We start from the raw sequence: 26,845 nt of genomic DNA on the forward strand, positions 1-26,845 counted from the left end.
CGTTATCTTGCGCCCACCGGCCAATTGCTCGCGCGGGGTCGGCGCGGAGAGGGGAGGAGCCTATCAAATCGGGGACATTGTCATCCCTCGTGCATCCTCCGAGGTGTCGTGTGATAGCACTCGGTGATAGCGTCTGAACGATTCGGTATCCGAAGCTATCTGTACATCGTCCGATGTATGGGGTAGGATCAGGCACCATGTCTTCCCTTACAGTAACGATGTGCGATGAGAGGCCCCAGGTGCTTCTAGACGTTTGCCATATAGAGGATGGGGATGCTTGACCCTATGAGAATCACAAACCGGTGGGATTCTTGGTGTTGAACTTCTGTTGGCTTTAGGATAAGGTGCCCGGCAAAAATGGACCGACCGGCCGGGTTAGACCCTGAAGCCAAATTCCAAAATCGCTCCACTGATCCCCCCGAAGCCGCTCGCAATTCAAAGTGGGAATCCCCCCGAGCTCATCGGCGACCGAAGTTTCGACTCGACTCAGATGGGGCCGCCCGCTCCGTCATTCTGGATCCGCCCGGCCGGTCAACCCTTCTTGGGTTTAAGGTAAACTGCCAGAGAAGGAGGATGTCACCTCAAGATCTCGGGGGGCCGTAGGATTGGCCCTGGGACCCGTGTCACTTGATCTCAAAAGTGCGGGAGATGGCTTGGGAATTAGCGTCAACGTGGCCAAATGAGATGCCCAGAAACTGAATCAAGGGTGTCGGCGCCCTGTAAACTCTCTTCGCCCGACAGCCCTGATAATCAGATGAAAAAGATAATGCACAAACGTTTGGGGGATCAGCATTGCACAGCTGCCGCAGCACCCCTACTTTTCCCCTTATCTACCCTTGATTCGTACAAGCCAAGACTGGGCTCACTCGAGAGACCACTCACGCACAGGACAGCGCTAGTCCTAAACAAGCCAGCAAGATGCCGGCTTTCACAGAGTCGTGTTTGGCCGCTGAGTCGGTGATCCGGGAACCATGGGGACCCCCACAGAAAGATCAGCTGGGCTCACTGTGAAATATAGCCGGTCCGGGTAGCTCAACGCTTTCTTATCCCCCTTTCCTCGCTGTCTAACTGGAATTCCCTCCGAGGCTATCACGAAGCAGAACATCGTGCTGACCTGACATGGACAGCAAGATTTCGTCAAGATTTCCCGCGCCGAAAGAGGCTGTCAGGCCAGGGAGTAAGTGTAGAACAGCGGTCACCGCTGCTCTATCAGTGCTCGCTTTGACGGCGCTTATCAGGGGGAACTTCTTCCCAGCTCCGTGGTCTCTGGTCGGGCGCGGAAACACTTTCGAACAAGCTTCTGATTCAGAATGGACCTGGTCAAGCGTACATTGAGATATCAGCTCCAACGTTGCTCTCGAAAAATAACTAACAAGCTTCATAGATCAAGCCGAGTCGGACCCTGGAATGGCACAGCTGCTTCGAGAACGGAGAATATGACTGCGCCAGACTAGACGTTAGTGCCCGAAAGTCCGTCTCCACAAAACTTCCAACATGCCTAACAGAACATATCTCAGGTCCCCGTGGACTGGCAAGAACCGTCAGATGACCACCGCGTTGTTCTTGCAATTACGAGAATTCGTGCAACGGATAAGTCGGACTATAGGGGACCAGTGATTTTTAACCCTGGTGTAAGCAAATATGTCAAGATCTCTTCCCAAGACATCAACGGTACGCTAAACCCCGGATCCAGGGTCCCGGTGGCTCAGGGGTCTGGTCCCTGAAAAATCATGGCAAAATGCTGCAGGAAATCGTCGGTGTAAACCACGTACGTCTAAACACTTGCCTATCTCTTCAAGATCCTAGGTTCGGAAATACTTACATTATATAGGACCTTATCAGTTTCGATCCCAGAGGTGGTAAGTTTTACTTCCTGATACACAAAACGTGGACAACTGCTGATATGCGACTGGGATAGTTGGCGCATCCATCCCTAGAATCCAGTGCTGGTCAACACCACAACAGCGCCAAAACTGGGGTCTTCAAGACCCCGGAGTCCTCGACTCCCCACGAAGGCATCGTTGGAGAACTCTTTGCCCGAGCGACGGCATACTCCCAAGCATGCGAGAGCGCAATGAAAGCCTCTGGCATCCTCGAGCACTCGAGTACCACCCCGACCGCTAGGGACATGCTCGAGATCGTGTACCAGACCGGGTACAGCAAGCTCAAGTACTGGGGTTTCAGCTACGGCACCATCCTCGGCGGCGTTTTCGCGGCCATGTACCCAGACAAGGTAGAGCGTTTGGTCAGCGATGGCAACGTTGACTATAGGGAGTGGTTTAACTCGGAACACGTCAACTTTATTCGCGACACAGACAAGGTTCTCTTCGCTTTTTACGAGTTTTGCTATCAAGCTGGGCCCGAAAAATGCGCCTTTCACGGTCCCACTTCGGAAGCCATCATGGGGAGGTTTGTTGACCTACTCAACGCCCTGAAGAGTCACCCAGTCATCGTTCCGGCCGATCCAGAGGAAGGTCCTGAAGTACCCATGCTGGTCACCTACTCCAAGGTCATGCGTCTTCTCTCGACAACGCTCTACCAGCCGCTGGAGCAGTTCGAGAATTTTGCCAACATCATTGCCGCGCTAGAGAAGAAGGACGGGCGGCCTTACTACAGACGCTATAATCCCAGCAAGCCTGCCCCGGCCCCGGCTTGCGCACCGCAGCCGGTCTCGCCGTTCGAGCCGCCCCCGGGGATTGTCGAAGGCACCGGAGATGCCTTCCCCGTCATCATGTGTGCCGATCACCCCGCTGTCAGTAACATGACTCTCGAGGAGATTCAACGAGAGACGGATGGAATTCTGGAGCTTAGTCCAGGAACTGGAGCTACGGAGGTGCCGTACCAGATGACTTGTAACCAGCGAACTACACGTCCCCGCTGGCGATTTAGTGGTAAGTTTTAGCAGTGATTCTAGGAAGAAATCTGGACACCTCCGTGCTCACTTAACCCAGGGCCCTTTGAGGGCAAGACCAGCCACCCCATTCTGTTCATCGCCAACCAGGCCGACAACATCACTCCGCTAGTCAGTGCTCGCAACAACTCTGCTGGATTCCCCGGATCAAGGCTTCTAGTCCAAAATTCATTTGGCGTTAGTACCCTTCAAGAAAAAAAAGAAAAAAAGAGTCGCATTCACATTGAAGGTCGACCACGTAGAGACTCGAGAGCTGACATTCTCCCATTGTAGCATACAACTCTCGCAGCCCCCTCAGAATGCACCAGAGGGCATATCAGGGCTTACTTCCAAAACGGAACACTGCCGGAGCCCGATACAAAGTGCGAAGGCGACTCGCATCCATTTGGGCCCCTTGCCGAAACCGGAGTTCAATTCTACCAACCACCGCTGTTCATATAGCTCGGATCATGCCATTTGATATTTAGATCTAGAGACTAGATACGTAAAGTACAGTCTGCGTAGATATAGAATGCTTCTTTCTTCCTTTTCAGCGTTGCGTTTTTCTTCATGTTGCCACGTCGCTGGCTGGTTATTGTTCAGGCCTCTCGGCTCGACTTTCTCAATATTCGTTATTTTTAACAAGACAAGCTGACTCTGGGTATTCATGTGACAATCAGAACGATTTAAGGAACCATCTACCACGGGAGTATCTTTTCTTTGACCTCCACCACTCATTGCCACCACTCATTGTGTCTTATGCGTTCTTTCGGAATTCGCGGGCATCTCGTATACCATGTGGTCGTCCGGTGCCTCGTGCCTGACTGGATGATGATTCGTTGAGCCAATCTCATGTGACAACGGCGTCCCCAGCTCAGTGAGAGGCGACCGCGAATCCAACTCGCTGACGCGGCTCCCTTCCCTCAGAACCTTTGGTTCCGCTCGATGCCTCGTATGCATCTCCCCGTTTCCTCCAATCTCGGCCATCGAACTCGTCTGGCTTGCCACTTGTGTCCTCTGAATTTTGCCTCTCTTTCTGTTGAACCATAAAAAGGCCTTGTCAACGGCATCCGGCGGAGAGTCGGGCCCATTCTTCTGCTTTCTTCGGCGGCGCAAGAACCATACCAAAGCAAGGACTGCGCCCATAACCCCGACTGCGATGCCAGCCTTGCCTCCAGCTGTCAATCCCTTATCGCCGGTGTCGAAGCTTTGGAAAACTTGTCCTTTATCCCAGGCATCGCCCCATGTCGTGACGAACGACTCAGCCGGGTTGGTGCTAATGGCCGAGCCGTCAAACTTCTTGACAATGCTCTGCTCCATGCGTGGGCCCGGGGCTTGCGCCATGTAGGTGACGTTGGATTCGTAGTCGACGGCGAGGAACGCGGCTTGGAGAAAGGCGCGTCCCAGCTGCCAGAAGCCGTAGCTCGAGTTGATGGATTTGCAGGGGAAGTAGTTGGCTTTCTGCTCGACCAGCGGTGGCTCCAATATGAGATTGAGGAGCTGGAAAGGGACTTTGATTGTCATGTTGGTTGCGCTCGAGTCGGCCAAGACGAAGCCGAGGTACGCTGACTGGTTGACGAATGGTTGGGCGCTCAAGTCAGTATCCCAGAGGTAGAGCCCTGACTTGTTATGGTACGTCATGTGAAGATTCTCTGCTATGGCTTCGCAAATCCCTGGCGGTAGATAAATGTATGGTGAAGCTGGATTCGGAACCACAACAGCCGACCCAGCAGCGCCGCCAACGTACTTGGTATACTGCATGCCGAGGTCAGTTGGATTCGTCCAAAAGCTCACGTTTGACTTGATAGGATAGAAAGACTGGTTCCGTATCTGGAAATCAAAGATGATATCCCTGAGGAACATCATCGGTATCAAGTCCTGTACTGCAAACGTGCCAACTTGACCGAGCGCCCTATTCTGCTCGTACCCGCCAAGTACTAGCGATCCAGGAATACCGAGAGCGGCACTCCCCATCTGCACGCTGAATGCGGTCCTATCGATATCGCCCGAGGCCTTGAGCTGTTCGAGGATCCCTGGGGCGGCTGTCACGTCTCTCTCGCTCCTGGGCCCGAGACCAAGTGTGCCGACCGTCGGCGTGTAGATCGTCGTGTCGGAGGTGGTAGAATTGTTCCACGACGTCGCGGCGACCAAAGTCACGTTAACCTTGATTTCGTGACTGGTTCCCATCCTCGAATCGATGACCATGCCGTCAGAGGCCTCCATTCCTGCCCAGCCCGCCCCCATAAAGGCGCTGGCGAACCAGCCATCAGACCAAGCTCTCGAAGTCCCCGTCTTGACGGTGTCAGCGCGCGGCGTGTAATCTCCGCCTACGGATTTCGTCAGGATCTCAGAGATACCAGAGCCACCCGGCCAGAGAGGCATCTCAGTGCCGTTGAGCTTGAGGAGTGGCGCCTGCCATGGCCCGTCGGGGCCATAAGTCCTGTTCGCGTTTCCCCCGAGATCGGTCGACCAGCGGAGTTGAATCTGCGCATTGGCGCTGGCGACGGCGGCCGCGGCGAGCGAAACATGACGCAGCAGCATGACCGGCGTTTGTCAGACGTCTCGAATGATACAGTGACTGAACGATTTAGGTTGACATCTGGGATTGTGTTCAGGGTCCACGCGTGAATGGTAAGAAATGGTTGACAGAGAGACAAAAATGTCAATCGGGATCAGAGAATCGGAGTGAAAGTCCAAGTGTCGGGCAAAAAGCATGCACGAGTGAGGGTCAAGCAATACTGCGCCGCCGCATGCTAGTCTTACAGTAGCATCGACAATTTGATAAAAATATACGGTGGCCCTCTGGGCAAAGACTCCATCGCAGGCAACAGAGCTACCGGGATCCGGATCCAGATGCAGGCTGGCGCCGCAATTTCCTGGCTGCCCAGAGCCCCCAAAGCACAAGTGGATTTCGAGTTCAGCCAACAGGATTCGAGGCGTTCATCAGTGACTCAGGGGCTGCTCTGGTTTGATCCATCACCTTTTGACGGAGTTCATGTCCGAAGGAAGGGCATAGTAGACTAGTAGTAGGTAAGAAGAGTGAAGAGATACGCGAGCACTAAGAGTCTGACAAGCGAGCGTCGGTCGTCAATTTCGGCGCGTTTTCGTTCTCGTAAACCTTAAAACTCAATTGAAAAGGTCCCACTTCAGAGCATCATCCCCCCAACGGGTGCTAGGTCAACTCAGCAGCGAAGATAAGCGCGAGACTGGTCAGGGAAGGCAATCCTTCGGGATCCAACGCGACACTGGACTTTTCAAATACGAATATCAAGAGTCTTGTCTCATGATACAAAAGGAACTGGAACCAAAAGAAATAACTATCCAATTGCAGCCAAAACGGCTTTTGGTTGAGCCCGGATCATCCTCGAGACTTGAACAGGCCCCATCACCGGGGCCAATCCCCACTTATCCCCCGGTTGCTCCGGTGTGAACACGGCGCGTGGGAGATGTCGATAATTCGATTCTTCACATTCGATCAGACCTCTCGAATCGCATTCCGCAGACGGGAGATTTGAAATCTCCAGAGCCCTATACTAGATGTACAATCGATTCGCAGTCAGTGGATTGGCAGGCTCCTGCGCCATTGCTCTCGCAAGGCAGTTTCCACAGTGACTCAATCGCCCTTCATCTTCCCCATCTCAACTGTCTCGGGCCGGATCGTGAAAGAGCCACGCCAAGCCCACGACTTTCCAGTATCAGTATCCAGGCCCTTGATACAAAGCAGCTGTTCATCCGCAAGCTGTATATGCCACTTCTGCCTACCGGCCCGCGTCTTCTTCATGCCTTTGAGTAGTCGTCTTGTCCTGGACCGCCACCAAGGCTTGTCCTGGCTTGCGATGCACTGCCGCAAAGGTATCAACAGAAAGCAGATTTGGTCCAATCTTCCCTCGGAGAGCAGCATCTCACAAATCGTCAACAATCGACTCATTCGAATGCTCCTCTCAAAGTCGAGCTTGGCTCCAGACTCGCGCGGGTTTCCACCGGCGGCTATGGTCAGCGAGATCTGATGCTCCAAGTAGAACAAGATCCAGTGAATGTTGATCTGTAATGCAGGTAAGCTGAGAGCTTGTACGTAGGTGGGTCAATATCACCTCGGTTTCAGAAAGAGATTCTTTGCGAAGATCTAGGTCCTTGATAGTGCCGTACTTTGCTGCCATTTTCAACAGCTGAGCTAACGCCTCCTCCATGGACCCCTCGAGAACAGCACCATCGCAGTACCACAACAAGACCAAGAGGTCCTTCTCGGGCTCGTCAATCAGACACGTATCAGACGGTCTAAAAGGAATAGGCAGGTTGTTGTCGTCTCCTGAGGTAGAGGCTGCCTCCAGTCTTTCCACATCAGCCCTTTGTGACCCGAGGAATGGATTTACGGCACGAGCAACTTCAAGCAGCTTTTGCGAGATAGGTCTATTATCAGTCAACAATCGCAACAGAGTTTCCTCTGTACAGAGTGCGATGTAGTCCCGAATGTGGGCTGCGTGTCGAGCATCCTCAATCAAGACATCGAGTCTCTCAATGAGCGATGCCATTTCCTCCGAGGCTACGCTCGGAATGCCCCCAGTCAAGTATCGACTGCGAATCTGCCTGATGGAGAGAATGACTTCACGGGTCGTCTCAGCTATGAGTGGGGGTAGATGCTGGATCCAGATAGTGGTAGACGACAGCGTCTTTGGGACGCGCGGTGGCGGCGACGGACTACCTAACGTCAATTTCTTGTGCCCATCGCAGGCACAGTGACAAACTCACCGGGACGAACCTCCACCCATATTGCGAAGCAGCTTCGGCGTTGAGTTCTTGACCGACGGAAAGTCTGGCGCTCCCAACGATGCGTAAAAAATCACATCCATGTTGGCATCTCACAACACCGCCGCATCCTATATGAAATTGAAGAAGAGCAGAAAACGAGGCTCATCGTCAACCAGGCTGGACTTACGTATCTCGCATGCCTCGCATCGTATTTCGTGTCTGCATCATCCAGCCGAGCTGAAAGCCTGGGCAACACGCGTTATCAGACGTGGCTTGCACCGGCGAATCAAGATGAACGGACGGTGTGGCGGCAAATGTCCCCCGGACTGGGGCCGTTCTCAACGTTGTGAACGCCACCGAGGATCCCGTCCATCATGGGACGCGTGCGGGGTACTGGGGTATGACCCTCTAGTCTGTGATCAGTTGCACGTGGGAAGAGCAGCAAACATCGTGCATCATTGACGTATCTGGGGTAAACAGGCAGTTGTTGTAGCTCTAGAGATGTTGTTTTGAGTACCTATTCAATATGTACTCGGGTTGCTAGTATTTACACCAGTGCATGACGAACTTGACCATGGTGATGCGCTCCATGGAGAGTCGCCTACCCAAACGCCTTGCCTCCGTCCCTGAAAATGCAAGCTGTCAATTTGTGCAGCTCCAGCGCCCGTAACGTGTTAAAAAACGTTTCCTTATAATCCCGCCTAAAGATATCCTTGATCGCTGTAAAACGCCCTTGCCGATGCTGAGGTTGATCCATTCTTCGATGGTATTGAATGTTGTGGTGATGTTGTGGTGATAAAAGAAAGGTTTAAAGATTGTACGGAGACATCGAGGTCGGCCAATCTTTAGTTCTGGGATTCGTAGACTGCCATCGCCTTCTCGAGCTCCTCGAGACTCGACCGGTCACCGTAGGCATCCATGAGTTTTGCCGCTCGTTTGCGATCTTCAATTGCCTGCTTCTCCGCTGCGGCATTCTTAGCTTGGCGACGTTCAACCATGCCTTCTCGGTAGGCGTTCAGGCCGTAGCCAACGGCGGCGACTGCTACTGTGGGTGGGATCCTGTTATGCCGGATTCGTCAGTTCTAAACTCTCTTGGTTGTGGTTGTGCTGTTTCCCCAGGATTCGGGGAAGCTGGGAAGAGGGGAAATGGATGCTAAATTGGGGTCTTAGGATGGGATCAGAGATAAAGACGTACCATCTCATGGCGAGTCGACGGGGAGTTTGCAAGAAGTAGCTCGGCGGCATGCGAGCGTTGGTTGTGAAGTTTCTTGAAGCTTGTCTGAACATTGTATGTTGTGGAATCAAGTATCTCAAGCAAGAAGTGGTGTGGGATGAGGGGATGGGGGTGAAATCGGTATTTGTATCTTGGTTACGTGTGGGTTACAATCGCAAGGGATGATTAGATAGATCTCTCGGGCTAAAAGCAAGCGTCTTGGTGAGTAGGTGGCAGCGGCAAGCAATGTATTCATATAACGTCCCGTCTTGACCCTTCGCGCCGCGCCAATCTTGTGTCTGAGAACCCCGTCACCCCCAGCCGTTCCATCCCCCATGGCCAAGGGGGCTAAGCATGGCATGGCATGGCACCGTCCGCCCACACAGTACCTACCTAAACCGCACTTGCATAGTGCGTAAGGTAGGTTGAGATGAGCATTGAGCGGTACACCGTACGGTACAAGGCATTTCCGCAGGGGAGGGAGGCAAAACGGGATTTGCGGCCAGAAATGAGAATCAGTGTGACACCAGCATCGCACCACGCTCAGCAGCGGCCCCAATTGGGCATGGCGTCGACATCGTTCCAGAGTGTCGATTGTGGGGTGATGTCGACCGATATGCGGGGTGGAATCGGCACAGCCCGGGTGTAGTAACGTGATGCCGCTGGGGACAAGATTGGACCTTTGCTTCTCTTTCTCATCATTGCTGCAGAGCTACGGATACAGTGCAACACGTTGTCCTCAAGGAGAAGAACTCTCATCATTATTGGAGTGCCAGGGGAGTTCCTGGAAGACGTCTGGGGAACTTGGTGTTGAAGGCCACCGCTGGTTCGCTGAAGCTTTGCAAAACGCTCGAGTTGGTTGAGGGAAGCCCCTTGTTTGTGCATCTTCCGTCCATCTCCATCCATCTAATGATCCTGGGCCATCCAAACACAGCCCCCGCAGACTTGTTTTGGCTTTGGCTGGTGTGGTAGCTACTCCTCACGTGCCCGGTGCCACCAGAGTTCATGCTCTGAATACCCATGCGTGCCGTGCCTGTGTGGTTTGCAGCTTACTTACTTGCTCCTAACGGCACTTGGAGTCGGCGTCTCGCCACACAAGACCGACTGACTACTTACTGGAAGCATTGACCAGACGGAGGACGGCCAGCGGAGTCCTCCGTTGCCGTAATGTCTGCTGGTGCTGGTGGCAGCTGTTGAGAACCGTGAGATTATGACATGTGCGGATACAACCATCGGCAAGTAACTTCGGGTGTGTGTGGCTTACCAGGATCATTCTGTTGGTGATCGAATTTCGAATTTTTTTTATTTTTTTTCCAATTCCCAATTTTTCATTCCATATTCTTACTCAACATCGGAACCCGAAATTATTATCGTGACCCCGTTCGCAAAGCCTATCTGTAGCCCGTATCTCTAGATCTTCTCCATCATGGACTATGGAAATGCCGATTCCACCCGCGAAAGCCAGTAGGCTCCACCCAAGTTTATCCCGAAAGCTCGTCACATAGCCGAAAACCCTCGTTGATGTCATCTCTGGTCCCTGGATTTCCATCTCTAATCCCAATTTCCCTATTTCCTTCTCTGTCAAACAACCCTGTTGACAACTTGACGCTTAGCCTGATATTGACACCTTCTCCATCTACGCTACCGCTCTTTGGGGGAGAGCTCGAGCCCGACGCGTTCTTCTGGTGAGAAGGCGAGAGTCTGGTTGCCAAGGTAGAGGGAGGGAGAGACCCTTGTCAGCCGATGTCATTCAGCCAAAATTCCATCAATGAACTCAACGCATTTTCCAAGCTGAGTCTCCACCAACCAACGCCAACGCTTGCTTCCGCGCCAAGTGAACCCCGGCGGATGTGTTTCACGACGTCACAACACACGATCGAATGATGATGCAGCGGATAGCGGCGGTTCGTTGTCGTTGTCCCCGACTCTGAGCTATGACGATGGCCTCACGTTGAGCCCTTTTGTCAGGATCACTCGATTTAAGCTTGATCAACTGTCATTTTGCATTTATTTCTTCACTGCATTGCCGTAATGACGAGCACATGCATGCTTGCATCGCGACATGCTAACCACCCCACAAGGCGTTGGCTGGGGCCCCCCATGACCCCTTTCTCAAGTGTCTACGGTCGCTCGAGTGCAGCGCATCGTCAACACAACACGGTCCACCGCACAACTTCGACTTCAATGAACGGGAGAACATGATGTTTAACATAATTCGAGTATTGTTACTAGATTCATCTATAATTGACGACGTAACATCCTATTGCTCATCTTTTAATCCTTTGAAACCTAGTTACCTTGGATCCATCACTGAGCTCTTGCTGGATTTCTTGGTGTCTATAACCAAATAGTCTCGGGGCGATCACAAATCGCAATGCGTAGTAAATGATGCCAAGAGACAGGATACTCAACGCAACAACGGAAGAAAGCCAGTATGGCAGCGAAGTACTGCCTTTACCATTCGGCGGTCTTACAAACGGCATTACAATCAAGAACTGGTTATCGAGTATCAGCAATCAACCCTGACGGTAATCAAGTCCATGGGGGAACCCACGATGTTCGCCGCAAGATAGACCATAATCAGGATCCAGGGTGCCCGGAGCGGCGACTGGAAATTCTCCCGGTCGGTGAAGCGCAACTTTACCAAGCCGATGGTGATAGCTGTCAACAAGACCGTAGTCGGGTAGCTAGACAAGCTGACGACGAAGTTGAAGGCGTCTCCAGCTGGCGGTGCGCAAATGAAGAGAACAGTTACCCCAAGATGTAGAATCAGGGCGTAGATAGGGGTGCGGAACGGCCTGTTCTCCATGAAGAGGTTGGAAAAGGGGAGCACGCCATCCTTTGCCAGCTCTTGTAGCAGGCGAGCTGATTGGTGAAGTCAGTTGGTTAAGATCCCAGTGCTGACTGAAGATGCGGAACTCACGAATGGTAAATGCAACACCTAGGAGATGTCCCAGTGCGGAGAGAGCCACCAAAGCTGGAAGAGCTTTGGCTCCCGCCGAGGGTCCAAAGATGTTCTCGAACAAGGTCGCGGCTACGGTAACCTTTGCCGCAATAAAAGCCTCTTTGGGCACGGCGGCAAACTAATTGTCCATATCAGCCAGCGGCTGCCAGTGCGATGAAAGTTATGGAGCTTACATATGCGACGTTCGCCAGCAGGTAGAGTACTGCGATGACGCTCATGGAGAGAGGAAGCGCGATCCGCAGAGTCTTCTGCGGATTACGGACTTCAGATAAGACCTGGGCATATCAGGTGAGTAAAGCACGAAAACTGGCTCCGGGCCCAGGAATCTGATGAAACTCACAGCATTGACATTGTCATAGCCTTGGAAGGAGAAAATGACGTTGAGGATAGCGGACCCGATGTTGTATCCGCTGTTAGAAGTACCCTCGAAAGCATTGGTGAAGTTGTGCGGACTCTCCACCCTCAGATGACCGGATAAAGCTGCGAAACCGCAACATACGATGAAGAGCAGCGTAAACAGCTTCACAGCGGATAGCAAATCCTGGATCGCTCTTCCTGTTCGAGGCGCAACCGTATGGATCCCCACAGAGAATACGGCGCCAGCAATCGCAACTCCACGGAGTTTCCACGTTGTCGAATCGGCACCTGACGCAACAAGGATATATGACGAGAATGTGATTGCGTTACTTGCGGAAACCTCTATGTTGTGTGTTAAAGATGTCCCAAACCCAGTTGTAGTATGCGCGTAACGAAGATCAAAGATACTTACGCAAGAAGACGCAGTAGAAGACATAGATGCAAGTCTGCATTATCCGTGGACTGAAAGATCGCTCAAGGTAGTTCTTGATACCGCCCGATCTGGGGATCGCGCTTCCGAACTCGAGCATGACAAAGATACCGCACGTCGAAATGATTGCCCCGATCACCCAACACATCATTGCCATCCCTACACTACCTGAAAGCTTGAAGATGGTACTGGGGGTCGAGAAGATGCTGCGTTTGTCAAAAACGGGAAAGTTGCCAAGACGCGGGATCTTGAGACGTACCCTGCACCAATGATCTTATTAACAATCAAGGAGACAGCTCCGAAGAGTCCAATAGTCCGCTCTTGCAAGACGTTGATTTCGATAACGCCAAGCTTGACATCCTTGTCTGAATCATCGCCGCCATCGCTAAGAGAACGAGTAGCAGGCGCAACTAGATGAATTTTATCAGAAACAGCTTATCTGAAAGGAGGGTAAAACCTTTTACTGACTTTGAATGCTATCTTGTCTGGACGTCATGGTCATAATCACGCCAAGGCGGACCTTGGAATCGAATAGAAAATCGGTTGTTTGACGCAACACCAAGACTTGAAGCAAGTGAATGCAAAGGTTTTACTCTTATGAGTTTGAGGCTCATTCAAGCGTCGGTGGTGGTATCCGTTATTCTGGAAAATGTTAGCTAAGAGCGTGCGTCTACATTTTCGCAGCTGCGGGAAGCGAAGCACGCCATTATGGAGCCAAGATGTCGTGTGAATATCCCCAATGGTCAACAACGAAGACACGGCAAAGTGAAGGCAAATGCCTGAGTTACTCAGAACTTGATAATCCTTCTCCGGAGGACTTTTTCAATTAGTCCTAGTGCTTGGGAGGCAATACCGAACGCTTAACCGCTTCTGGCGACATGCTCTTACTCGACACAAGTGTGCTGTTGGAGTCGGGGATATTCCGATGATGTCGTGCTTTGCTCCGGTGATTCGCCATTCGATTTGGACAAACTATTGGACAGCAACGACATGTAACGTTGTCTGGGCTGAACAAAGACCCGGCGCACATCCGACTACGGACCGAACTGCTCGTAATGCATCCGGTATGTGATAACGATGTAGCATAAGTGTAGAGCCTCATCAGGCATTTCAGTATGCTACAACATCGTGCCATACTTATACGGAAAGACGACAGGAAGTTGAAGAGAGCAACAAAATGACAGTCGAACTCCAAACCTTCGAAGTCCCTGGCGCCAGGACCTATTTTGGCCATGCTCTGCCCTATGGGCTGCAAGTCAAGTCGAATGATACGTCCAGCTCTGCACCTCCCGTCGCCGAATCTGCAGCAGCACTGAGGGCACTAGGCGAATCTGGAAGACTACAAGACCTGTTGGAGAAGCACGGTGCCGTCTTAATCCGTGGTGCCGGAAACCCTTCAGCCGAGACTTTCTCGAAACTCGTAGGCGCAGCTGAGAGGGGCAGAGGGTCTTATCCTCATGTTCAAATTGGACTGGCCGGCAAGAGAAGTCCACTCGCGGACAATGTCTGGACGGCCAACGAAGGATCGCCAACCACTCGGTTCTACCAACACAATGAGGTGAGGGCGTTCCGGCTCGGCCTCAGGTAACATGTTTGTGTCAGCTCACATACCATCGCCAGTACTCCAGATACACTCGATTTCCATCAAACATTCATTTCTACTGTGTGAAGAAAGCCCCTAAAGGTGACTTCATCCCGGTGTTGCGAGTTCGCCAGGCAGCTTGACCTCGTTGACCTGAATGCTCGTGATCGTTGATATTGACTTATCTGAGGCTGTAGGTGGCGCGACACCAATTGCAAGCAGCGCCAACGTATTCGAAAAGGTCCAAGCTGCGATCCCTGAGCTTGTGGAAGAGATCAGCAAGCGTGGCTTGGGAATGAAGATGGTCTTTCGTGCCCCCGGGAATGAAGCTAAAGTCAATCAATTCAACTGGGCTGGTGAGCACAGTTTCGGACAGGAACTTACCCCAGAAGACGACGAAGCAACAACGAGACAAAAGGTGGAAAAACAAGTTCGCAAGTTGACGTCAGATTTCAAGTGGAACGAGGATGGAAGTCTTGAGCTGACGCAGCATATTCCTGGTAAGCCTTCCGCGCAATAATCTCAAGGTAGCACGAAGAGCACGGAGTTCAATTTTGACATGACCTGCAATGTAAGGTATCCGCAGACTGCCCGCGAGCGGCAGGCCAGTCTGGTTCAACGGCCTGGTCGGACGCCATGGTATTACTCGAGACATTGGTGCTCTCGACCCTCCTTACATGGGCCGCGACGGAATGACTTGTAAGTACCCGTAAAAGGATTACGTGTTGTAAACTCACTGACTTGCTGTTAGACCTTCCGAGTGTCTACGGAGACGATATTGAGATCCCGCGCAGGCTTCTCGACAAGCTTATTGGTGTGATTGATAAGGAGGAAATTAGCCTGGTACTTGAAGAGGGAGATCTCTTGTTAGTTGATAACTTCCAAGTCTCCCACGGGAGAGAGCCGTGGGACGGCGACAGGCAGATATTGGTCTCGATGTGGGACTCGCCAATCCCAATTGGCAAGTACTGATGGACGTCCCATAAGTCTCGAATAATGGCCAATATCAAGCCATAAAAAGGCACCTCTTCATAGCTCGAAGAAAGAAGATGCGTCACAACGTTCGAATTACTATGCAGTCCTCAAGTGATAAGTGATATGCAGTGGGCTAGTTATAGCACGCTCGAACCCGTCCATTTCCCAGTATCAACAACCTTAAACTACATTTCCTTTTCCTCGAATCTCTGAGCTCTATTCCATGATTGAGTTGGTGTAAAGGGTCATGCCACAATGACTCTCGGGGCTACTCCAGAATTTTGAGCTCCACCTACAGGGTATACTGATACGCAGGGTGGCATTGCCATTTTTCACCCAACTTCGTTGACCGTGCTCCCAAGCGTGTGCTTTCGTTCAGAAGATCCTCGTCTCCGGCAACGCGGAGCTTACGGTTACGCCAACGAAGGTAGAAGTGCAGCGAAGTGGCCAGAAGAATGCACATTCCAGAGAAGGCCACATTAATGATGTTCGCCTGCCAGTACTGTGGGCCATGCGACTTTGGGTAGAAGTAGCTTGCATAAATGGAAGCCAGATTCGATCCGGCGTTTACGACAGCGTATGATACAGCTCGTTTGGTCGCCGGCCGAGGAAGTGTGGTCGAGACCCATGACAAGATACATCCGAATGAGCCATATACACTCATCATCATGAATGTCGCCGTGTATCGGGCTGCAACGTTGAGAGTAGTTGCCGAGATGATGAAGCCGACGCTGCAAAAGACCTGCGGCCACACGATGTGCAGCCACCGCTCACGATGCTTGTCACTGTGCCAAGAGTTTGTGATGCCCAATACGGCAGCGAAGACGTACGGCGGAGCAGAAAGAAGCAATGTATTTCTTTGGTTGTAGCCGAGTGTCGCTACAATGGTAGGGAAGAAGTTGGTAAAAGCGGCAGCAGTATTCAATCCAAGTTGCATGAGCCAGATCATGTAGAGTGCTGGGTCCGTAAACGTCATCTTCAGACCTTGGAACGCTGATGCTTCTTCTCGATTATCTTCTTCGACTGCTTCTTCGGTGATTCGAAGGATAGCAAGCTTTCTCTCATCGTCGGTGAGCCATTTCGTAGTCGCTGGATAGTCTGGAAGTGTGAGATACGTTACGATGGCGACCGGAATTGGGATTGTTCCCTCAATGATGACTGATTAGAAGAAGTCAGAATATTCCCGCGCATTCAATTCGAAGAGAGAACCCACAAAGCCATCTCCAATCAGCGAGGCCCAGCTTTCCATCCATCCCTCCCATGATTGCGCTACCCAGAAGGCCACCGAAGGCACCTGCCATCTGTCCTGCAGCATATAGCACTGAGATGCGGACTGCCAGCTCCTTCTTCGTGTACCAAGAGCTGAAGAGGTATAAGGCGCCAGCTTATGCCTGTTTAGCCACGGCGCCATGTACGTACATAGTGGAAACTCACGAAAGAATGGTGCCTCGACGAATCCTAGAAGAAATCGAAGAACTACAGCTCCCTTGTAGTTCTGAACTGCGCCGGTGGAGGCACTGACAACAGCCCAACAGCACATGACGACCGGAAGAAAGATGCTGGGTCTCATCTTATTGAGAATCATGTTTGTGGGAACCTGGGTGAGGATGTACCCAACGAAAAAGACACTGATAATGGTATTGTACTGAGTTCCGACCAGACCGATATCCTTTTCAAAGTTTCCCAATCGGGCGGTCGCGATCTGATACCAATTAGTGTGATTCCTTCTAGCAAACGTCGCGTTGCTTTACATTGTTGCGGTCCAGATAATTGAGCACATGTACTTCTCATTAGACATGTCAGTGAGAGCTTCGCGATGAAGGGTCGGGATAAACTTATAGAGTAGCATCATCAAGGGCATCCTAGAACGTCGGTCAGAAACAGCAGACTTAGTACGACAAGTCATAGAGTCACTCACATCCGAACGTCAATTCTCCGCACAAGTCGCCTCTCTTTCAAGTCCCTATTCTCGATGGGAACATCGTGGGCTATGTTTCGTTTAACTGGATGATCCAGCGTTTCGACATGAAGCCCCAGAGTGTTGTCTTTACGGAGGTCATTCGAGGCCATTGTTTTGTGTAAATGAGAACTTAATACGTTCGAACTTGAGATGGAGGCGTTAGCGAATGAGGCTCGGCCATTGTTATATAAAGTACTTCTTTAAGACCGGCGGAGGAGAAGTCATCGGACTGCTTGCCGATATCCGCGCCCTACTTATGGATACAACTTTTCCATTGCCCAGACCTAGTTCTTTTCCCCGCAAAGAATCATGGAGAGTCTATTCTAGCAGTGGATCTCATGTGAAAAGAGTGGCAATAATAGTCAGATGTGTACTAAAATCAGGCCAGCCGAGCAGATTGGTTGGTCGGAACATGCTTATGAGCCGGTCGGTTCTCGCATGATCTTGGTTTAGTCTACCGTGAAAAGATAGATTGACAGGGCTTCATCGGAATGTAATCTCGTTGGCTGCTCTGAGACATGGGTGTTGATGCTGGAAGGAAGGTAGCATCAAGTGTGTTGTGTGGTACCTTAATCACAAGTTACTTTGCAACGAATGCAATTGTCACAACATCCGGCCTCGGAGCATCGAGCTCATTTTGCTGCAAGACAGTCATTCACAAGGCTCCGAGCCTTTGATGCGTTTACTAGAGTCACCTCACCGGAAGCTCAACATTACATTATGGCACCTAAATTTACATTCATGTCCGAATTTTGGTGATCAGTGGCATTCGTCTTTGATGTAATTAGGCACTTACGCATCCAGATTCCCACTTCCCCCGCAACCCCGGATATCCATACCCGCTGGCGTCGACCCTGGATCGCGGGGTTGTTTACCTGCTTACACTGTACAGCACAATCTGTTGGTGCCGCTAGGATACAGCCAGCTGCACTGGTTAGTGTTGCGGCTCGGGAATCGGATATTCTGAGGGTTTGAGCTTGCATGGCAGGTCCTAGCGGTCGGCTTTTGTCTTAGTACGTCACGCTTCCCAATACGCCTCGCTTCGTCATCAGAGCTCAACCAGTTGAGCTGCACGCAAGTGCAGGGAAGAGGACGTAAGGAAATCAAGCGAGGGCTGGCATGATGTGCTCGGAGAAGTCCCCGATATCGCTGAGTATTGCGGGAACTTTGCCCGAATACCGTGTTTCTCTGCAGAAGGATATGAAGGGGCAAACATTTTGACACGATCCAAGACTTAAAGAGTTCGGATCCCCGTCTCGTGGGACTTTATGGCAAATCAGTTTTCAATGACCATATATCTTCGCCAATACAAGTCCTGTTATAAAATTAACCATCACTCTTCCCAGCCCAACAGTTTTGGAAGGTTTTCGAACCATAGAACGACCACAGAATGACTAGTGCTGTCAGGCCAATCGTACTCCATATAGGAGACCCAATCCAATACAACCCAGAGCGATATAAGGCGTTGGAAGAGATCGCTACAATCATCAGGCCAACCATAGAAGAGAGGCATAGGGACCCCTTCTTGAAGGCCCTGAGAGAACAGCAATGGGGCAATTTCTCAGCGATCCTACGACCCTTTTGGAACTCAGGCGGAGAGATGGGCCGTTGGGACACAGAGCTTATCTCACTGCTCCCTCCCTCCGTCAAAGTTTTCGCCTCCGCAGGTGCTGGATATGACTGGGCAGATGTGGATATCTTGGCTCAACAAGGTACGCAATCGCCCTTGTTCCCAACATCTTCGAGGCGTTCTGCTGACATGAACAATAGATATCTTGTATTGCAACGGAGCATCAGCATCGTCAGAGGCCGTAGCAGATATGGCGCTTTACCACATCATCTCAGTGTTCCGCAACATGCAATGGACCAATACAGCAGCACGTAGTGGTAACGCAGATCAGTTCCTCGATGCACACCGGCATAATAGCGAGACGGCACACAACCCTGCAGGACATACACTCGGCATCATTGGCCTCGGAAACATCGGCTATCGCATTGCACAAAAAGCATACGCCGCCTTTGGCATGAAGATAGCATATGTCGATCCTATTCCCAAGCCAGTGGAGCAGGAAGCCACTGTCAAAGCTGTGAGATACTCAGACCTGGACTCTATGCTCGCTGTCGCAGATTGTGTGGTTATCTCGGCCCCTGGAGGCGCAGAAGGCGGCAAGGCTCTAATAGATGCCTCACGCCTAGCTAAGATGAAAGCGGGATCTCGATTGGTCAACGTTGGGCGTGGAAACCTGGTGGACGAGGAGGCATTGGCTGATGCACTACAGTCAGGGCATCTTTTCGCTGCTGGACTTGATGTACACTCCGACGAGCCGCATATCAACAAGCGTCTGGTCTCCATGAGGGATGTAAGTCTGACATGTCACACCGCTGGTGGAGCTGTTGAAACAAGAATTGGCTTTGAGGATCTGGCTATCCGAAACGTCATTGAGGTATTACTAGGAAAGGAACCTTTGACTGCGGTGAACAAACATTTACTTGTGTAAATGAGACGCGAAAACCTACAGCATAAATGATACAAAGGAAATAGGGATTTGAAACGCTGCCTTTGTATTTCTTGGTGGAAATTCTTTGGGTCTCACTTAACTGATTTGTCTCCTCTTGCAACATCACGTACATTGAGAAATCGTGGTCTTTTCCACGTGCAGCTTCAACACCTGGCTTTGCTACTGGCTAAACATCGTCTAGATCCAGGCCTATCTTGGTAGATGAGACCAAGCTAAGATTCAGCGGCTTTGCTCCCCCATTTTCCGTCGCCTAGCATTATGCTGTATGACCCGGTTGATTAAACAATTATGAGATTACCATTCAGACGCTCTCGGCTCACAACAATGACTCAGCCATTGATGGGTGCAGGAAGTTTGTGTGCGCATACCTTCAGTTAGCTGATAAATATGCCTTATGGCCTCCCGCAGCTCCCCAGATTTTGACTCAACCAAATTGAAAGGATGTCTCAAAAAGAAACCTAGGGCACAGTCTAATATGACATGATCGATGCTGATTACCCCTCATTCTCTGACCAATAGTTATCTCGCTATCTCAGGATCGATCTTCCTCTTAATGTTTGATGCTCTTCTCAGTTTCCATCAATTCCCCCTCAGCCACGTCCGCACAGCTGACCATCGTCGATTGACCGCCAAAGACTCTGTAGTTCTCTTTGTAGGCTGTAGCCCCTTATCTCATCTCCAAAAGGCTGATCGGCAATTCAGTCTCACGGATTCTCCGCGCGAATACATTGTGTGAGTGAAGTTCTCTACCGAGACTTAATCAGTATTTCGAAGTTGTATGAGTCTGAAACTGATGATTCCTCCCGAAAACCGAGACTCCAGTACTGAGTTAATCTTACGTATTAGCCAACATGACCAGCAGCATGCAACAACGCGTTGAGGAGAACTGCAAGACTATCTGGGGAGGTCACGATTATGAAATCGACTATGAGACAGATAACACCATGATCTTCCAATACTTTGTCTTGCGGGACTACGGAAGTTCATTTGGGCCACCGTTGACAATGACTTGGTTCCATGACTCTGAAGAGGCTGCACATAGGGAGTTGAACCGGATGCTAGTGATATGGGCAGCACAGGTCAGACGAGGGACGCAAGGGGCCAAATAAGAGAGCCCGGGAAATATTCGGTGGTCCGAAAGGGGAGTATAAGCGGCTATTGACTACAGTTTCAGGTGTACTTGCAGCATGTCAGCCTTCTGCTCAATCCGCTGCGTCTCAGATGCAGTAGGATGAAGGAGAGCAGGTACATGCGAAGGAGTTTCTCGATTCATATATGCAACGAAGTGGTGGCATGAATATCAATCTGGAAGACTGGACTTCTGTTAAGGCCAAAAAATGGAAACAGGCCACCTGTGGCCCGTTAACTAAAGATGTATTCTTCGATCTCGAAGATCCGTGTCTAACTCTCTAGGACTGGAGTGATTCCATCCTTTCACGTAATAACCTAGGTCTGAATCGGTACGCTTTTCAACCCACTCATTTACGTTGAGTTCTCAAGCGCTCAGACTCAACCAAAGCGAGCGCGCGAATAACAACAAGATGGCGAGTGCAGCCTTCGCAGACGCCGCGAATAACGCTGCCTCCATCGAGCTCAATAATCTTTTTGCAAGGTTCGGGGTTTTGACAGCGCTCAAACTTGCCGGGAAGGAAGACTGAGGCGTATGGCCTACCGCATTGCGTACAATAGAATGCAACGGACGGCTGATCACACATATCGAACAATGGGCGCAAGATACTCTGCAAAGGTTCTTCGAGTAGAGTTGATTTGGGTCTGGGAGGGCTGCGGTGAATCGGCTGTGTATGGGATGCTTTTGTCGTAGAAATAATATGCGAGCTGTGAGTAGGGGCTCTGTTGCGTATGTCACTGTGGAGGATTCCATACTCTTTTTTAAGATTTTGACAACAGTCTCATCTACGTTTTCAAGCCGGTCATCTTGATGATGAATGATGTGATATTGGGATGGTAACAAGAAAGATCATGAAAAGGTCTTTGTTCACCTTCTGAAACAACGAAATTGGGAGTTGAGGCTGTATGTCTGCAGAGAGTTGATCAAACCCAAGTACCTTAGTTCTGAAAGTAAATTGGATTTAGTTCAAATTCTTCAAGCTCAAAAATAGCACTTAGACTTCAAACAATGGAAGAATGATTCCATGGTAGTATCAGCATCGAGTTTAGCTTGCACCCACATCGTGTTACCGCTGGAATAATGAAATTGTCCCCGTCGTGTAAGAAGATGCTTGAACTCTTAGGCTCGGAAAATCGGGAAAGCACATTGAACACTTGATCATAAGGACACTTGCGTCAGTTCACCTATTCATTCGACCTCTTTTACTTAAGGTATCGCCGGGGGAATAGAAATTCTAGTATTGACTAACCTACGCGTTGTCTGGGCCAAATCTCAAGTTGGACGCACCACCCGAGGCTCTGGAGAGCTGATCATGGTGATTGAAGAGATTTGATGAATCTTCAGCCGCCGCCGACTCACGGCACGATGATACCCATGACAAGCCTGGGAACGGAAACCCTGAAATTGAGGATTGTATAGCATGGCTCTTCTGTCACCTCGGCTAGCATCATCGCGAAAACCGAATGGAGCCACTTTAGCCAGGTTCGTCCACTTTTAGCTTATATGCAATGTAACCTGCTACCCACCGGTATCCCGCCCAGGGTCAATTGAGCCAGGCATTTACCCGTGAGGGGTGCAGAACCAACGTCATTTACCCCGGATTCAATCGAGCGATATAAAGCATCCATACAATGGCAAGATTAGTCCGTGACATCTGGTAGATGGTTGGGTAGTACCATAGTTGTGTTGCATTTGGGTCGAATGACACTGAGACACCCGATATGAAGTCCACTATTTTCATGCGACTGGCCTCAGTCGTTGCATTGCTTCCGAGTGAGTTCACCATGTAATCAGCATCGACTAAAGCACTTGCTCAAGGCTGACCTCCTGGATAGCATTCGCGCAAGGACTTGTGAACCCCATTATTCCGGGGTTCAATCCGGACCCGACGATCATTAGAGTTGGTCAAGACTTCTTCCTTGCAACTAGCACGTTCGAATTCTTTCCCGGCGTCCCCATCTACCACTCGACCGACCTGTAAGTCTACTTCTTTCCAAGCAATCTTGCGTAGCATCATGATAGCCAGTGCTCACTCAATGAATACAGCGTGAAGTGGGAAAACATTGGTCATGCACTATCTCGGCCCTCCCAGTTGAACATGCGGGGTACCGCCCCGAGTGGAGGTATCTTTGCGCCAACGCTGAGACACCACGACGGTCTCTTTTACCTGATTGACACAGTGTTCGATGTGATCAGCCCTCCTGACAATGTAAGGTTGTTTAGGGTACCTTAGTGTGTGAGAATACTTTTGTTTACTTACTGATGGGCTTTTTGTTTAGGTTACACGGGTTCCCCGATCATTCTACGTCACAACCCCAAATATCTTCGATCAGACTAGCTGGAGTGATCCTACTTATGTTGACCAGTGGGGTTTCGATCCAGACCTCTTCTTTGACGATGACGGGAAAGTCTATTTGACTTCCACCTTCTCGGAATTCGTCGAGAACGGTAACTTTGCAAACTGGATCACGGAGATTGACATCAAGACTGGCGACTCTGTGAACAACTCCCGAGTTCTTCACACAACAACTGTACCTCCAGAACTTGGATACCCGCTTGTAAGTCTCATTCACCATAACTACCAGCATGCTATGGAACTATCCTAGCTAATCGTCAACTGAGCCTCCTTAGACTGAGGGAAGCCACTTGTACAAACTCAATGGGACATATTACATGGTCACTGCCGATTCTGGAACTGAGGCCAATCACAAAGCGAATGTGTATCGCTCCCAGACATTGGACGGACCCTGGGAGGGAAATCCGCACAACCCTGTGTTGTGGAATGGCGAAGATATGTCTCTGCCTGTACTAGCTACAGGCCATGCAGATATTGTCGACGACGTCGATGGAAACTGGTGGGCTGTTTTTCTAGCGATTCGGCCACAAAACCCTAGAAACAGTACCGGACTTCCTCAACTTGGTCGCGAAACCTTCCTGTGTCCTGTTACATGGGACTCTGATGGGTGGCCCATGTTCAACAACAACGAGCCAATTACGGAGTATATGCCCGACGTTCTGTACGACTTGGACCGGCCTAAGGTATGGCGTGACGATTTTGAGGGTGGACTCACTGATGAAGCCTACTACTACACACGAACACCATACAAAAGTTTCACAGACTTCGAGTCCAGCCCTGGGAAGCTTCGAATCAGAGGCAACGTTTACACCCTCAACGATCGGGAAACCCCAGCAGCACTACTCCGCAAGCAGGTCGACATCAATACCACTTTCAGCACCGAAGTTAGCTCATTCAGCCCGGTATCGTGGAGACAGGAGGCCGGTGCGAGTGTCTATCTCAGCATTCACTATCACAACGAAGTCGCCATTACTTACTCGAATGTCACTGGTAAGCGATGCATAGTCACGCACACCAGAACGGGCCCGGACGCAACACTCAACACGACCTACATTGAGGATGAGGATGTTGCCAATGGTGACCCAGTGAAGCTATTCATCGAGGCCAAGGATGTAGGATACCGTCTGGGATACTCTACAGGCGGTAAAGCGCCAAGTTGGCTTGCGACTGTCGAGAACCGCTGGCTTCAGTCATATGTCCAGGGTTGGCAAAACTTTGTCGGGACCCATTTTGCGATCTACAGTACAGGAACCAGACTTCCGACTCTGAATCCTGCGGTACGTTTGATCTCTCTCAAACCTCCATAACGCAGCGAGACTAAAATTAATGCTTTGTAGGACTTTGAGTACATCCAGACAGAACTAAATTAGCGTGATGATGCGAGGTCAGAGGAGTATTTGCAAGGACTAGCCACCAGTCAACCTGATGTAGTTCACTGGGTATATGTAGCTATCACCTTCAGGGTGTCATTTCTCTAAAAAAACAAAATATCTCAGTTGATACTTTGATATTAATAATTGGAATCTTGCATCAACACGCAGGCTGGTCTTCCAACCTTGCTATTTCGCACTAATCGTTTCTTGAGGTTTGCAACACAGTTTACTAGACGGAAGGCGCTCCTTCAGCTTTCTTAAGACAAATGCCCGGGGTTGCTGACTTTTGAGGAACGGGAATACAGACTACTATAAGTCGAATTGAAGATTCCTGCCATTCCATGAGTTGTGTAGGTTCTAAGGTGAGTCAAGCTCAAGGTGCCACCTTTCACGTATGCTACGCGTCCCTACCTCCTTTGCTTTTTTTAGGCATGCGGCAACTACACCGGGTCCTCAGAGGTAACGCCAGATCTTTGAGATTAGCCGGCATTGCCATTCGATAGACCCGAGGTTGAATGCCATCCTGGATGCGCGAGCAGAATGACCGTTATAAGTTGGGATTCCGTGAGGGAGATCAACTTGATTGGCTCACACGGAACGGCCCCTCTCCATGTTTTAGTGTCCACCTTCGAAATTCCGTTTCGACCTAGTAGTGGAGCAATCCGATTGGCCCCGACGGAATCATCGAACTGTATGAAGCAATTCCATGTGTGTTTCCGGAATTTCGGCCGCCCACACTTGAATGTGAAGGGACTTGGACTTGCAAGTTTCTGCACTGCCGAAGTCAAACGAGCCAGGCATATATTAGGCTTTCAGCATCTTCTCAGAGGTATGTAAATCCAATGACTCGATGACCCTAAACCAGTACAGAAATTGAGGCTAATATGAACACCAAACAGTTATTGCCAGTCGCAACCGCGAACCCTTTCACGTCGACAGCAGCCTCTTTGGCTGTTCTCATCGGTCTCTATACATTTTATTACCGTAAAATACATCCTTTGGCCAAATTTCCTGGCCCTTTTCTCGCGTCACTTACTAACCTCTGGAGACTCCGGGAGCTATGGAACTTGCATCTACCCGAGACTCTCATCGTATTACACGAGAAGTACGGAGATGTAGTCCGCATTGGCCCCAACATGCTTTCTTTCAGACAAGGGAGTGCCGTACCCAGGATCTACAAGGCCGGCCGAACCTTGGCCAAGACAGCCTTCTATGACGGCTTCACCTCTTTCAATCCTAATTTGTTTGGAACTCGAGATGACGAGGTGAGTCGTTGGAAATTTCGCAAGGTATTGGAGATCACAGACTCATTTTCCAAAGGTACACTCGATGCGGCGACGGCAAATGGCACACGCATTCTCTTTACAGTCGATCAAAGAAATGGAGCAGCACATTGACGTCCACATGCTTCAATTCCGCAAAAACCTCGACGAGTACTCCCAAACAGGCGAAATTTTCGATCTCAAGGAACTGATAGCCTTCTTTGTTCTCGATGTTTTAGGGGACCTCGCCTTCCGCTGTCAATTTGACTCACAGATCGAAAAGGACATTTCGAAGTTACCTCCCATCAATGATCACATCTTTCTTGCTTGCCTGATGGGCATGATCCCTGATTTTATGCCGTTCATTAAATCTGTCTCTCCCTGGATTCCGATTTTATGGCTGCAAAGACTTCTCGCGGCTCGACAAAGTCTCAAGAACCTGACCGCGCAGTGTGTCAAGAGTCGAATAGCCGACACCGGTGCTGCTCGGAAAGATCTAATCACTAGTCTGATCAACTCCGTAGACCCGGATACGGGTTCTAAGCTCACAGAGCTAGACATACAAACAGAGGCATTTGCATTCATGTAAGTTGTTAGACGTTGCCTTATTCCGATGACCTTCTTGCCTCCCCCCCCTAACAATCTCTCAGTGTTGCTGGCTCTCATACCACATCTGGAACCCTCACTCTTCTCTTTTCTCACATTCTACAAAATCCGGCCGTGCATTCCAAAACGGTAGAGGAGGTCGACACAGCTGTTGATGATGTTGGCTCGGCCATCGTACCTATCAAGGACCTTGAAACAAAGCTTCCCTATGTCATGGCATGTCTAGATGAAAACTTCCGGATGAACTCTGTTTTCACTATGCCCTTGGAGCGAGAGGTGACTGCCAAGGAAGGCTTCGAAATCGAGGGCCAAGTAATTCCCAAGGGCGTATGTTTTCCCCTTACTCCCAAATATGGCTCCCTAGACTTACTAACAAAAACAATAAGACCGGCCTGTTTAGCCTGAACCACGTCGTTCATCACAATCCTGCCATTTGGGGCAAAGATCATGATGTGTTTAACCCCTCCAGATTTTATGATCAA

The 26,845-nt window shown here is 50.4% G+C and overlaps 7 protein-coding genes across 7 annotated transcripts; 5 read left to right on the top strand and 2 right to left on the bottom strand.

The window, feature by feature from the left end:
* Positions 1-1,310: 1,310 nt before the first annotated feature.
* Positions 1,311-3,352, top strand: N0V96_002814 (uncharacterized protein; the record flags this gene model as incomplete). Its single annotated transcript, XM_065756632.1, has 8 exons — positions 1,311-1,319; positions 1,385-1,456; positions 1,518-1,631; positions 1,694-1,768; positions 1,832-1,859; positions 1,938-2,891; positions 2,952-3,088; positions 3,185-3,352. 8 exons carry the CDS (start codon positions 1,311-1,313, stop codon positions 3,350-3,352), a joined length of 1,557 nt encoding a protein of 518 aa, XP_065615001.1.
* Positions 3,353-3,637: 285 nt separating this feature from the next.
* N0V96_002815 (uncharacterized protein) lies at positions 3,638-5,431 on the bottom strand (the record flags this gene model as incomplete). Its single annotated transcript, XM_053187137.1, has 1 exon — positions 3,638-5,431. One exon carries the CDS (start codon positions 5,429-5,431, stop codon positions 3,638-3,640), a length of 1,794 nt encoding a protein of 597 aa, XP_053054641.1.
* Positions 5,432-8,481: 3,050 nt separating this feature from the next.
* N0V96_002816 (uncharacterized protein) lies at positions 8,482-8,923 on the bottom strand (the record flags this gene model as incomplete). The annotated part of the gene is made up of 2 exons (XM_053187135.1): positions 8,482-8,695; positions 8,832-8,923. 2 exons carry the CDS (start codon positions 8,921-8,923, stop codon positions 8,482-8,484), a joined length of 306 nt encoding a protein of 101 aa, XP_053054639.1.
* Positions 8,924-13,778: 4,855 nt separating this feature from the next.
* N0V96_002817 (uncharacterized protein) lies at positions 13,779-15,155 on the top strand (the record flags this gene model as incomplete). The annotated part of the gene is made up of 4 exons (XM_053187133.2): positions 13,779-14,159; positions 14,374-14,683; positions 14,760-14,882; positions 14,935-15,155. The coding sequence occupies 4 exons, from the start codon at positions 13,779-13,781 to the stop codon at positions 15,153-15,155; spliced, it is 1,035 nt and encodes a 344-aa protein (XP_053054637.2).
* A 3,563-nt stretch (positions 15,156-18,718) lies between these two features.
* N0V96_002818 (uncharacterized protein) lies at positions 18,719-19,616 on the top strand (the record flags this gene model as incomplete). Its single annotated transcript, XM_065756633.1, has 2 exons — positions 18,719-18,830; positions 18,889-19,616. The coding sequence occupies 2 exons, from the start codon at positions 18,719-18,721 to the stop codon at positions 19,614-19,616; spliced, it is 840 nt and encodes a 279-aa protein (XP_065615002.1).
* Positions 19,617-23,736: 4,120 nt separating this feature from the next.
* Positions 23,737-24,487, top strand: N0V96_002819 (uncharacterized protein; the record flags this gene model as incomplete). The annotated part of the gene is made up of 2 exons (XM_065756634.1): positions 23,737-24,318; positions 24,482-24,487. 2 exons carry the CDS (start codon positions 23,737-23,739, stop codon positions 24,485-24,487), a joined length of 588 nt encoding a protein of 195 aa, XP_065615003.1.
* Positions 24,488-25,631: 1,144 nt separating this feature from the next.
* On the top strand, positions 25,632-26,346 carry N0V96_002820 (uncharacterized protein; the record flags this gene model as incomplete). Its single annotated transcript, XM_053187130.2, has 2 exons — positions 25,632-25,760; positions 25,864-26,346. The coding sequence occupies 2 exons, from the start codon at positions 25,632-25,634 to the stop codon at positions 26,344-26,346; spliced, it is 612 nt and encodes a 203-aa protein (XP_053054634.2).
* Positions 26,347-26,845: the final 499 nt, after the last annotated feature.

This window comes from Colletotrichum fioriniae (assembly GCF_027942845.1).
Source record: "Colletotrichum fioriniae strain IMI 355084 chromosome Unknown scaffold_2, whole genome shotgun sequence".
In the NCBI taxonomy this organism is placed as follows: domain Eukaryota; kingdom Fungi; phylum Ascomycota; class Sordariomycetes; order Glomerellales; family Glomerellaceae; genus Colletotrichum; species Colletotrichum fioriniae.